This window comes from Schistocerca serialis, chromosome 3 (assembly GCF_023864345.2).
Source record: "Schistocerca serialis cubense isolate TAMUIC-IGC-003099 chromosome 3, iqSchSeri2.2, whole genome shotgun sequence".
Taxonomy (NCBI): Eukaryota; Metazoa; Arthropoda; class Insecta; order Orthoptera; family Acrididae; genus Schistocerca; species Schistocerca serialis.
Window position 1 is genome coordinate 76,711,756 of NC_064640.1, and position 14,378 is coordinate 76,726,133.

The 14,378-nt window shown below is 37.0% G+C and overlaps 1 protein-coding gene across 3 annotated transcripts in view; it reads left to right on the forward strand.

The window, feature by feature from the left end:
• LOC126469739 (SRSF protein kinase 3-like) overlaps window positions 1-13,876 on the forward strand; it is a 385,641-nt gene extending 371,765 nt beyond the window's left edge. For all 3 annotated transcript variants that reach the window (XM_050096946.1, XM_050096947.1, XM_050096944.1), the window contains 2 exons: window positions 2,100-2,262; window positions 13,200-13,876. In XM_050096946.1, the coding sequence (XP_049952903.1) occupies window positions 2,100-2,262; window positions 13,200-13,384 (348 nt within the window). In that variant the 3' untranslated portion in view covers window positions 13,385-13,876. The remainder of the gene's footprint in view (window positions 1-2,099; window positions 2,263-13,199) is intronic.
• Window positions 13,877-14,378: the final 502 nt, after the last annotated feature.

Sequence of the window (14,378 nt, forward strand, 5' to 3'; positions counted from 1 at the left end):
TTGTTCACTAGCAGTTTAACTGAATTTCTCCATTTCTGAGAGAGACTAATGACAACTGCACACTAAAATTAAACAAGTCTCACCAACTGTATGTTAATTGTTTCTAGGCCCCAGAAGTAAAAAAGTTGCCTGTGTTACACTTGTTTGAATCAGCAGTTTTCACCGGTTTCTGGATACTCAGTTCACAAATAGCTTCTCTTTATCCCATGCATCTCATGCACACTATTTCTATCACATCACTTCTTCTTCTTCTTCTTCTTCTTCTTCTTCTTCTTGGTTGGTTCTTGAAGAACCTTGGCGTCTTTTATCACCTGCTTCCATTCTTCTCTGTCCATAGCGCCGCCCCGCCCCCCCCCCCCCCTTTTCCTCCTCCAATTTCTTATTCCCATCGCCATTAGATCATCTTCCATATCGTCCAGCCACCTTTTCCTGGGTCTACCTCTTCTCCTTCTCCTCTCAGGTTTTCCCATCAAAACTTTCTTGACGCTCTGAGTTTCTGGCATTCTCTGTACATGTCCTGCCCATCTTATTCTTCACTTTTGAATCTTGCTCTGTAACATACTATTTGTTTTACACACTACTGTAAATATTTTATGTTTTTAGACTTTCTTATTGGCTTTCTGTGAATTACATAGTAACTTTTCCATGACCAAATACATTTGACTCATATGGCACCACTGAACCTAACAAATTGAATTAAATTGAAATCAAATTGGTAGGTATGAGGGTAAGTCAATAAATAAGTCGCAAATGTCAGTTTACCTTATACTGTGTTTAAATTATGCATAAGAGAGTGGGAGCATCCTGGTTGTTCTGCAGTTGTGGGAACTTAAACTACAGTGCCTGTGTGGAACAGATAATTTGTAATGACTAGCGTGTGGCAATCAGTGATACACTACATGCTACGGGCTGTTCACAGGTAGCTGCTTACATCATCGTGCATGAGCATTTGAAGTTTCATTAAGTTTGTGCACAGTGGGTGCTCTGCATGTTGACTGAGAAACACAAAATGAATAGAATGGGTCTGTCTTTGGAGCGGACCGAGCGAGGTGGCGCAGTGGTTAGCACACTGGACTCGCATTCGGGAGGACGACGGTTCAATCCCGTCTCCGGCCATCCTGATTTAGGTTTTCCGTGATTTCCCTAAATCGCTTCAGGCAAATGCCGGGATGGTTCCTTATAAGGACACGGCCGATTTCCTTCCCGATCCTTCCCTCACCCGAGCTTGCGCTCCGTCTCTAATGACCTCGTTGTCGACGGGACGTTAAACACTAATATCCTCCTCCTCCTCCTCCTCTTTGGAGCATCTTATTCAGTATGTTGAGGAGGGAGAGGACTTTTAATGGCACAAATTATTACAGAAAATGAGTCTTGGTTTCATCACTTCAACTAGAAACCCTATGATCATCCATGGAATGGAAACATTCCATCTCTCCAACAGTAAAAAAAGTTAAAGTCCATTCCACCAGGCTGCAAGTTTATGCTCAAAGTGTTTTGAGACATAAAAGGGGTCATACCGATGACATATTGCACCACTCTACGAGAACTCTGACAGGCCATTCGCTGCAAATGACCTGGCTAGAGTAATTCCTCTGTATGATTATGCCCTCCCTTGCACAGCAAAACAAATGCACGAGCTGTTACATACATTTTATTGGGAATGCTTGTAACATCCACCTTACAGTCCCAACTTAGGCCCCAGTGACTTTCATCTGTTTGGTGCCTAAAATATCATTTGGGTGGCCAACATTTTAAAAATGATGATGTCATAGCCGAAGAGGTTATACATGGACTGGCTATGAAGGACTTGTAAAGAGACGGAATAAGTGTCTGAATATACAGGGCGAATGTGTTGAAGGAAGAAATAAATGTCAGGAAGTTAACATTGATTATTGTTGCCTCTATCCTGTTTTGTGACCTATTTGAGTTACCCTTGAAAAAAATTTAAATCAAGTGTAGCAGAATTGTAACAGGTCTTGTCTTTGCTGCCAAAGCAAACTCATTCTGTTTAAAGTCTGTTGTTGGGCAGATACTGACAATTTTTTTCTTGTGTCTCAAATAGTTATGAAACTAATGAGTTACTGCTTAATATTTTTCAGGCATTTGAGTTAGCAACAGGGGATTATCTGTTCGAGCCGCACTCTGGAGATGACTATACCCGTGATGAAGACCACCTGGCACATATTATAGAGCTTTTGGGACCGATTCCAAGGCGTATAATCTTCTCTGGCAAACATTCTCGTGAATTCTTCAGCCGGAAAGGTACCGTAATTATTTTAGCAATCATTAACTAATTACTGTAACTTTTCCAGTGTTGGCACAGCTATTCTGTGACTGTATCTTATTAAGTGTTAAATTAGTGATGTAAAGGTTTTAATTTTAAGTCCAACATAGGTTGTATGATTTTCTTGGGTTCTTAATGTTGCCTACAAATGTGCCAGTGCTTCGTGTATATGAAAAATGCCAGCAGTCAAGCCATTATACAAATTTACATAAAACTATGGGTCCAATTGTAGCTGATTGGGCAAGCTGGTCTCCTAGACAGAGAAAGTTAATGCATACTGCCTCCACCATGACCATCCCTAGCAAAACAATGGAGTGTTCAAACCAGCGTTAGAGCTGGTGATTACTTTACATTTGACAAATTTAGGTAAATACTGTATTTTTTTCATTAGAGGGATGTATAGGGACAATTATTAATTCCTATTTTGCCACAATATGTAGATGTCTCAGAGAGCAACATTTGCAGAACAGTCACAGGAAAAGAAACATACTAATTGTGCTTCTTTAATTAACCATTGTAAACAAAGGTGAATATTTTTCTTTATTTCTTACACTTTCATAGTTAGCTTCATAAAAATTTTAACTGCATATGACATTTAACTATTTGTGTGTTCACTTTGGTGTTACCGCTTTGTATGATGAAAATGTTAGAAATACAGCCTGAAGAGTTGCCCGCCATTAATTTATCAAACACTAAAATCGAGTGTTGGCATCTCTGTGTGCATGAGATTACTATGAATTCTACTAACATGAATAGATAAATAAAAGATTAGAAGGTACTTTCAAACATTACTTGTTGTTACAAATAGAATGTAAGTGTAGTTACATTAGTGTAAATTTTAGTATTGTCTTAAATTAGGTAAATCAATGTAGAAAGTAAATTTAGACCTAATTTTATGTGGGAGAATCTTACAAAAAGAGGAACATAAATTTTTATTTCATTACACCTGTTGTTTTTCTTACGTGGTATCTAGTGCTTAAGTTTTATAAAATCAATCAGGCTTATGTGAAAAGTGTAGATGTTGCTGGAGATTACTTAAAGAGGGTGCATTTTACGAAAATTGTGGGTCGTGGTTTCACTGGGGCAATTGCAGTGAGAAGAAAACAGGGTGCTCAATGAAGCTTTTCCATGGAATTGTAGAGTATGCCAGAAAGATAGGAAAATAAAGGAATGAGAGAGAAAGATTTTTGCCCTTCAGGCAGCTTTACTAAATGCGAGTTTTGAATTATGGCAGTTGAAGGGGGAAAACAGATAGACTTCCTAGGAAAATGTGACAAGCAAGGAGCAGATAGGGGAACATTTTGTTAGAAAATTCAAAGTTCGCTTAAGCAATAGATTTATTTTGCTGCAAGAAACAGAGGAGGAGGAGGCTCATACAGACGCATAGAAATCCAGGGTGCGACAAAACAATGCTAGGAAGAAATACTTCATCTCTTTTTGCTAGTAAATAAGTAGACATGGTGGCTCCTTCATATAGATGCAAAATCTCATATTGTTACTGTTCAAGTAGCTGCTATACGGAGATTGTGACACATTTCTCATCAAGTCACGAAATCTGTCAGCAGAAAACATAAGGAGTCCACCACTGGTTATTGCAGTCAGGTGAGGCACTGGTTATACATCAGATTTAGAATTCAGACACACAGTATTCAGGGAAATTAAATTGACAGATACTTCCAATTCATCGCATGAGAATAGAGAGAAAGGTGGAATACTCTTGCTTCCATGGGTGCCCACAGATTTTCGTGTCAGTAGGTGTGAAACATTTACATGTGATTTAGAAACTTTGAAGACATTGTTATTTGGGACAGGTTTCTTCCACCAAAACAAGAAAAAAAATCATATAAACATATGTCCGAAAATCTTTTGTTTTCAAGTTATTAATGAAAGTTGACGTTCAATGACTTCCCAGTTACAACCCAACTACTTCATTTACATACGCATCCACTTGACGCATTGTGTCTTGGATGGCATGTTGCCAGGGAGACTTGTTTATATTTGTTATTCATCTGTTTCCAATGTGTCCATTACATACATTTTTTGAGCAGGCAGACATGCTTTTTATGTAGAGCCGTGTGCAGGACCTTATAAGTGCCGATCACCCACCATTGGAGAACTTTTACTGATGGTTTGTTGCACAAACTCTCAATCTATTGTTTGTCACTTCAGTTGTGTTTACAGACAAGACAAAAGTTAGGAAGAGAAGGTGTAACAAATTTCCAGTACCAACGTATACTCGTATGTTCTGGTCATAGTCCTCATGCTACAGGCCAGACATCACCATCAGTTTAAGACTGTGTTGACTGGAATTGTAGGCGACTTTCTCCCAACATGTCTTAAGGGTGCTGTCTACAGCTACTTTATTCAGAACACCCTCAGGTACCTACTAGAAGAGGTGCCACTGCAAATAACAAGAAAAATATGGTTTATGCATCATGGAGCTCCAATAAATTTCAGTCTCAGTATTGAAGATGCACTGGCTGGTACCCGCCATGACAGATGGAAGGGTAGAGGAAGACCAGTTCCATGGCCTGCACAAACCCCCAGCCTCAGTCCTTTTAATTTCATCTCTGGGGGACCTTAACCAATTAGTTTATGCAGTAGACCACATGAATACAGAAACTTTTCATTGGCATGTCATGGAAGTCAGCAAAACCATTCGAAACCATCAGGGAGTATTTGGGAGTGTGCAACAGTCTGCGATTCAGTGAGTGCATATATTTTTAGAACCAAGAGGAGAGCATTTCAAGCATGTATTATGAGTGTGTGTTGATGAGCTCCAGTCACCTAAATTGTAAAATTTAGTTAATAACTTGAGACCGTAGGGTTTTCAGCGGTGTGTATGTGAACTTTTTTTGGTATAAGGGACCTGTCCTCAAAGCCTGTAAAAGTATTTTTGAAACAACCTATGTAATGATGAGCGGATAACAGTGTTCTTGGCAATACTTAGTGTATATGAAAAATGCCAGTACTCACTCCATCATATGAATCTGCATGAAACTGTTGGTCTTATTGTAGCTGATTGGGTGAGCCAGTCTCCTTGACAGTTTTGGCAAGTGTATACTGCCTCCAGTATAACCATTCCTAGCAAAACAGTGGAGTGTTCAAATCAACCTTTGAGTTAATGATTACTTTACATTTAGCAAATTTAGTTCAGTACTCTATTTTTTCATTGGAGGGGTGTAAGGCACAATTATTAATTCCTCTGTTACCGCAATATGTACACGTTTTATAAAGCGACATTTCCAGGGCAGTAGTGATTTGTCAGGGGCATTTCCTCTGGTGTTTCAGCAGATATTTTCAATTTCATTTTTCGACATGTAGCTGGAGTGACCACATTTTTCACTTTTCATCATGTTTCATGTAATGCCCATTGTCGACAGAAATCTTCAGTTCATTTCCTGTTATGAAGAAAAATGATTTTTTAAGAGGAATGTTACATGCCTATTCAATAGAACAGTCTAAGGTTACTGTAGTGGAAGATCTGTTTTATCGATATATATTAACAGGTACATTAAACCATGAGGATAACTAGTACTCCAGCAGCAAAAGCAGCATCATGGCCTGCGTTGACTGCTACTGCTATGCACCAGCATTGCTCATTGCTGCTGAAGTACTGGTATTTTTCAGGTTTTACTGGGGTCCAAGATCATGAGTCAAGAAATTCCCACATTTCTTATGTAACTTCACTACTGCAGTGCTGCCAAGTGAGTGATGTGTGTAAACACACTGCAAGACGATTGTGTAAATGAAATGTAAGAGCACATTCAAAACGCAAATCGGGTCATATTTCAGAGTTTATTGTTGCACTATAAGTTGTAGCTGTGATCAAAAATGCAATCTGGAAATACCACTTCTTAGATTTCCCAAAGTTCTATCCGTTCAGAGTGAGTTAGAATAATTTGTACTGACAGATTTATTTGAAAAGGGATTGAGGGAAGTAAAGAACTGTTATTGTTTATCAGGGTGTAAAATTAGCACAGTATGATTAATTGATAATGCAGTAGTGGTAGCTGAAAGTGAACAGGAATTACATTTTGTGCTAAATGTAATGGAACATGGGCTACCTGTAGCTTGAGATATTCACATAAATAAGAAGAAAGCATCATAGGTGGACATGCTGGAGGATTAAGTGTTAGTACTGGGAAGGAAAATCTTGAAGATATTTATACATTTTGATAACTGGGAAAGAGAACAGATAAACATGATACATACATGCAAGACATAGAAGTAAAGACAAGGCCCAAGAGGTATTTATAGGAAAAAGTAGCAGCTAATCTCCAGAAATGTAAAATTTGTGCCTCATTTTGAATGTATTAAAATGGGTTCGAGGTTGCAAAGAAACTCGTGAAATGATCTACAGTTGGCACAAAGTATCAGAAAATATGTGCCAAGCATGCAGATGTACTTACACTCAGTTCTGTCTGAAGTTAAATACATCAGGTTACAAATATATAATGAAGAGGATATACAGTTAAATTCACCATGTAGAGGAAATGTTGAGTCGCAGGCAGACATAAAGAAAAGACTGCTATACTTTTAAGCTTTCAGCCAAAAGGCCTTCTTCAGAAGTAGAAAAAGACACACACCTTCACGCAAGCACTACTCTCACAGTTGACCGTGGTTGCTGTCGCTAGCCGCTGAAAGCATACTGCCTCAGTGGCCAGCGACAGTGGTGTTGTGTGTCCGTTATGATTGTGTGAATGTGTATGTGTTTTCTGCTTCTTTTTTTTGAAGATCTTTTGGCTGAAAGCTTAAAAGTATAGCAGTCTTTTCTTTGTGCCTCAATATTGCCTCTATATGGTAAATAGCAATTTATCCTTTTCATAATTGTTTTTGTTACTGCATCCTTGACTTTCTACTGTTTGATTCAGGTAACAATTCATTTCTCCTATTATAGGATTTTCAACCATATAGTTATGTCAATGCTAATATCAACCATGTATACACTAAACTTTAACTTATCTGGTCCTCAGTAATCCATTGTCTCAGTAATCCATTCCATAGTTGCTCAAGTGGAAAATGACCAAGCTCAAAAATGTTGTTAGTTATTTGAAATTGTGGCCTTCTTTAAAATTCAGCATCATACCTTTAAACGGAAACACATTATGCTAGACCTCAAGCAGAAATTCACTATTTTAGGTAAATGGAACCAAGGTTCTTACAGAAACTCATTGCTGCTGAGTACAGTGCTCAGAGAACAACTGTTTGTGACATCAGAAAGAAAGATGTTATTTGACAGTACTTAATGCAAATGGAGAGTGAGCTGGGAAAATGGAAAGCTGTGATGATGAACTGGACGAAGCTGTTTATAGACCATTCATACAACTATGCAGTAAAGGACTTCCAGTAAGTTGCCCTATAATAAAAGAAAAAAAACAGTTGCACTTGACAAATAACTTAGTGGCAGTAACTTGTTTGCTGCAAGTGTTGGTTGGCTACCAAACTGGAGCATGTGACATGGGATGTGGCAGTCAACAGTCACTGGGGAAAGTAACTCGGCTAACGAAAAAGATGCAGAAGAGTTTGCAAAGAAGAAGGAGATTTAACTGCTGGTGCTTTGTACAGTGCTAATGGAAGCAGCCTCTTTTACAAGATGCTTCCTTCAAAAATATTATCTGTCAAGAATGGGAAGTAAGGTATTGGGTACAAACAACAAAAACTGTGCATTAACATATTTTGTATTGTACTGCCACAAAACATTTATAACAGCTGTGATAAAAGAGCAGAAGAAGAAAAAGCTTCCACTGAAAGCTATCCTTACAATTGTCAATGTTCCCACTAATGCTACTAATGTGTCTCAGAAGACCAATGGTGTACAAACACTCATTCTCCCCCTTGTGTGACAGCCTCAATTTAGCTCATGGACCATGGAATTTTGAAAACAATTAAACATCATTATTAATATGCACTTTTTGTCTCCTTGCTGACTGAATGTTAAAGGGCTCTACCGAGGTTATGTTCAAGGTGTTGAAAGCAATCAAATTAAATGTTGTTTTCCAAACAGTGGAGAATGCTACAATAATTAAGAGCTGTAGAAAGTGCAGCTGTCCATTGATGCAGAGTTCTCGGTGACGGTGATGAACCAGTCTATTAGGGGTCATCATTTTTTCCAAAATGTTGCTTGACTGAGAATGCAATTTAAACAGTCACTCATTGCATAGATAGAGCAAGCATTAAATAATAGTATATCACCTGTTAGTATTTTCTGTGATCTCTCTAAGACCTTTTATTGTGTAGAATGTAGATCAAGATACTCTCTTAGTATCTTTATGGAACCGATTTCTTTCCACACTGCTGGGTTGAATCTTACTTGACAGACAGAATACAAAAGGTTGTGCTGAATAATTCAGACAATGTCAGAAAGATAGAAAATTTTAGTGACTGGGATAAAATCACAAAGCGAGTCCCACAGGGTTCAGTTTTAGGTCCACTCCTGTTCCTTATATATGTGAATTACCTTCCACTTAACATTTAGCAAGCAAAATTGGTAGTTTTTGCAGATAATACTAGTGTTATAATAAATCCTATTAGAACGAGTAAGCAACAGAAGAGTTAGTCAGTGATATTTTCCAAAGAATTATTAAGTGGTTCTCTGAAAATGGACTTTCCCTGAATTTTGAAGGGGGGTGGGGGAGCTACATTCAGTTCTAGGTTAGAATGCTCCAGATTTTTGGGCATACATTTTGATGAAATCTTAAAGTGGAAGAAGCGTATTACTGAGCTTCTCAAACAATTAAGTTAAGATAATTGCTAATCTTGGAAAGCAAATGTATCAACCTCCTCACATATTTTACATATTTCCACTCATTAATGCTGTAAAAAATGATTTTCTGGGGTAACTCATCACTTAGAAAGAAAGTATTGATTGCACAAAAGTGAGCAGTAAGAATAATATGTGGTGTTCACCCACAGATGTCACGTAGGTATCTCATCAAGAAGCTAGTCATCACAATACATATTTTCGCTAATGAAATTTGTCGAAAATGATCCATTACAATTTGATAACAACAGTGATGTACATACCTATAACAGTACAGGGAAAAATGACCTTTATTACTTATTGTTAAAGGTGTCATTGGCTCAGAGATGAGTTCAGTATACAGTAATAAAAATTTTTGATCATTTGTGCAATAACGTAAAATGTTTGACAGGTAGTGAAACAAGTTTTAAATCTAATTTAAAATCATTTCTCCTGGACAGCTCTTTCTATACTATTGATAGATTCCTACTTAAAAACTGGTAGCCAGAAAAAAATTACTTTGTTTTTAAGTGTAGTTGCATGAGTAGGAATAAAATGATAATGTGTTCATTAATGTTAACACTAATCTTGTATACATATGGTGTAAACTGACTTGTTCCACATCATTTTCATAAGAGAACTGTTCAAATTATTTGTGGAACATGTAGCTAACTTACTCACTAATTAACTAACTAACTCAGTTGTTGTCACTTTGTACATCGCCATTATCCAAAAGCTTCCAAGGGGAGGATGAATTGATGAATATGATGTTGCTAACTGGCTTAATGAGGAAACCTGTGAGATAGACCAAACTTTAGCAGATAAATAAACAATAAAAAGTGTGCAGGCAAGTAGTGATTAAAGTAATGAAGAAGAGGACACAGGAAGAGAGAGCATGAAGAGTCTCACACTGCCAGTGCTGAAGCTGCAGATGTCTTCCTGGAATACATTATGCAATGCAGTATCGATGTAATGCCTGCAAAGCGGTTACGTGATATAAGCGTGACACCTTCATGTATTATCATCGTGGAAACTAAAAATTTGAGACATGTTTCATAGTGAGTGCTGCTACTGTATTTGTATACACTCTTGGACTATGTCCTCCGTGAATATGATTGTATTTTTTAATTTAATAAAGCATAGTCCCTGTGTGTTCAAACTAAATTTCAGACACTGTAAATAATCTGGCACTTGTGTTAATCCAGGACCCATATGTGCAAGGAATGGCTGGATTTACAAGAGTCTAGTGTATTACAGTGCACTGAGATTTTATTATTGTATGTTGACATTAACAGGAGATGAGATGTAATTAATTAAATTTTCCTGTTCATATTGGGAAAATCACCTCCATGTTTAGTGACTGGCAACACAGTCTGTATTGTGCCAGTCTTATGTTACTACATGCTAGGCCCTAGGAGCACTAGCATCACTTCAGCTGCAAAAATGTTGCATCTTTTTTACCCTCTAGAGTTTCCTGACTGTGTGTCATAGACTGTAGTTTTACTGTTCCTGTTAATAGATGTCACTAAATCGAATATTGCACTTTGCTAATTTGGGACCACTCTTTCAAATGGGCTCGTAAAACTCTGCTTCAAAAACTATTTTGTTTGTAATGGGAAATGAAGTGACAGTTTCAGTTGACACTGGACTTCACATGAAAGACATGATGAGCAGTATTTGTTTATCGTGACTCCAGCTGCACACTTTCGAAATGGAGTAGCAAATATCTGTCAAAACACCAGACATTAATGACAAGGGGCACTCAGTACAGTAAAACCTGTTTTACTTTCCCAGATTTTACATTTTCCCACAATTTATTTTCTGTTGGTCCCATTATAAGCCCTGTTACCTTATATATTATTACCTTAATAAATTTTATTGTGAACAATGTAATTAATAGAAACTGCAGTTAAATGAATGCTGAGATCTTGTTTAAGGGGAAATAATTAACTTTTTATGTAGGCCTAATTTTTACAGCTTGTTAATAACAAAAATTTGTGTATTGTAAAGTGTGTTAAGTGATTTAATTCAATTTTTAAGTGTTTAATCTGTGCTGCAATGCTTGATAAGTGTGGATGATGTTATAGGGTAGTCAGACAGGCAGTGGTATGTGTAGATTGTGGGCTGGAATTTCACTGTGATGACTGTAGTGGGGAAATGAATGGGGAACTCAACGAGACTCTCCCACAGAAATGCAGGCTCCACAAAAGAAGATGGGAGAAATCATTGAACAGGAGGAGGAGGAGGAGGAGGAGGAGAATGTAACAAGTACATTGAACTGGAATTGGCAATGTAGAGTAGATGACATGAAACTGAGAAACAATTAATTATATTTATTCTGTATGAAATAATTAAATGTGCAGAATTGAAAGCAATGAAAGTACACCATTCAGTTTTTTAACAAGATCCTGAGCATAAGCTTTCCACGACAACTTACTCCCTATCTGAACAATCATATGCACATTCTGTGTAATGAAAATGTCTGTTTTAGTTGAATTAGTTGATTTAACATCAATATATTTTCTTTAAGCCCTAAAATTGTCATGAACTGTGCTATTTAACACACTGCTTATGTTGCACTCAGCGCCTTTCACTACCAAGCTAGTGTCATTAGCAAACAGAAATATTCTAGAAACACGTGTAATATTAGAATGGCAGTGGTTCCAGCACTGACCCTTGAGACACTGCCCACCCCATCCTCCTCCCCACTTAAGTCTGCTCCAGTCAGGTGCCACCTCACAGCTGTTATCATTACTGTGGAGAATGATCTCTTGCTGTCTGTTCTTGCATGAGAGGGACCAGTTATGAGCTGTTTGTCTTATTCCATACTGGACCAACTTTTGCAGTAATAGTTTGAGATCAACACAAATGCCTTAGTTAAATCAGAGACAACACCTAGTGTTTGCAGCTTTTTATTTAAGCCATCCTGTGCAAAGAGAAAAGAGAATGTAGTGCTTTTCATTATTAACCCTCTTATGAAACCAAACTGTATGTTCAACGGCAAATTATGTGAACTGAAATAATCAAATACCCTTATCTATACAGCCTTTTCAATAACTTTTACATTTCTTTATGTATGTATGTATGTATTTATTTATTTATTTATTTATCAATCATATGGTTTTACAAGTGCATAAAAATTAATCAAATAGAAATGCCCAAACGTGTCAACCAGTCCAAAGCATTTGGAGTCACTTCGTGTAGAGTTCTCAAATCACTGTCAAACTCTTGCAGTGGACATTCCTAAAAAAATGTGTTCTATTCTTAGTTCCTCCATGCTACCATCACAGTTGCAGTCAGCAGGTGAAAAGAAACTCCACTTTTTCAAGGTGTAACCTTATTTTTGCAAGCACCAATGACGTAGAAATAAGTCTAAAATTTTCTACATTATCCCTTTCTCCTTTTTTATAAAGTGATATCACTATTGAGTACTTTACTCATCGAGGGAACTAACAATTCCTAAAGGAAAAAAAAAAATTATAAATATGGCTAATTACCAGGCTATCATATGCAGCAAAGTCCTTTAGTATTCTGCCATGTACATCATCATATACATGACAGTTCCTTGTCTTCAGCAACCTTAAATATTGACTCAATCTCACCCTTGTCAGTATCTTGGAGGTGTGTGTGTCTCAACCTTTGCTGTAAGCCAGGCGCTTCCTTCTCCACTAATGATATGATTTTAATTTTATCCTGATAAGTAGCTATTCTATTTGCATAGCACATGCTTTTTGCCTCCATTATACCATTTTTAAGCACCATACAGTACTGCTTGTAATGGACCATTGCAGCTCGATTGTTACTATCACTAATGTTTTGATATAATTCCCACTTTGCTGTACATGGTGAAGGAAGACATGAGATCTCTGTAAGAGGCAGTGATCATTTTAGCAGTTATGCTATCAAATTCAGTTCAGCTGATAGAGAAAAAATTTTGCAGTCTTCACTGAACTAACTTATTAATAAAAGTAAAATTATGCATTAGCATTATTGCTAGTGTTACACATTATATGGACATAAGCATGAAAACTGACTTATATATAAATTTTCTTCATTATTCTGCATGTTCAGTTATTCTACAATTTGCTGAAAAAAAAAACTCATTTGTAATACATGTTGACAGTAGCTCTGTATTTGGAGTTCATGTTATATTTAATAATGTAAATTTTTTAGGTGAGCTACGCCGAATTACAAAACTGAAGCCTTGGGGTCTTGTTGAAGTACTGACTGAAAAATATTCTTGGGATCACAAGAAGGCAAAAGCATTCGCAGATTTCCTTACACCGATGTTAGCATACGACCCGCTTGAACGAGCAACCGCAGCTGATTGTTTACAACATCCGTGGCTGAATTCATAAGTCGTGGAATTCCGTCCATAGCATTAAAGAAAACTGGTACTTTTTCAGATTGTAAACTGAGATCTCCATGTAATTATGTTTTGATTTTTCTACATATTTTGATCTTACTTCAGAAATGTGTATTACCATATTTATGTATCTGCATAATCATGATGTGCACGGTTCTTTTGTAATGACATTCGATAAATTCTGAGATTTGATGTTTTTAGAACGAAAACATATACACCTGACATTGTGTTGGAAATGTTAGTTGACTGTCTGCAGCTTTAGGAATTCCCATAAACTAAGCTGCTTAGTGAAGATTGGAACATAGTTTTGCACATGATTTTTACTGCTGAAATCTGGAAATTTAGAAACCCAATGACTTGTACTGACACTATTAGATTAAGTGTCAGGCTTTGTCTGTCTTAAAAGATATGGTTGATTACCTGCTAAGGAGTACATTATTTTTGTAGGAAATGTTTAATCAAGATAAAGGGACCTAACTGGAAAGTAAGCATTAATGAGTCAGTCATTTTGCCCTTTTCATTTTTCTTAAATTTTTGTTTGTTCTCAGTTACTTGCAGCCACTTGCAGTGCAACAACTGAAGACTTGTTCATTTGAAGGCCCGTCACTGCTCCAAAATTAAATTTGTTACAAAGTACAGTAACATAATGGAAAGTCCACAGTTTGACTGTATATTTAATTTTGTCACGTTTCTTACCCACTGCAACTCATTGGAAAGAAAACAACATTTTATAAAACAAGTTGATGCTCAGTTTCAGTTACATTTTCTGACGTTTTAACACACTTCAACATAAAACACACAATTTGAGGAGAATTAAACAATTTTTGCTGTAATCACACACACACACACACACACACACAAAAACCGGATTATGAGTAAGTATGCTTAATAAGAGGAAGGATAACCTCCATCACAAAATAAATGTTTTGGACAGCCAGAGATTGTGGGCTTCTCCAACACACAGTTATTTTATGGATGAGGTAAAT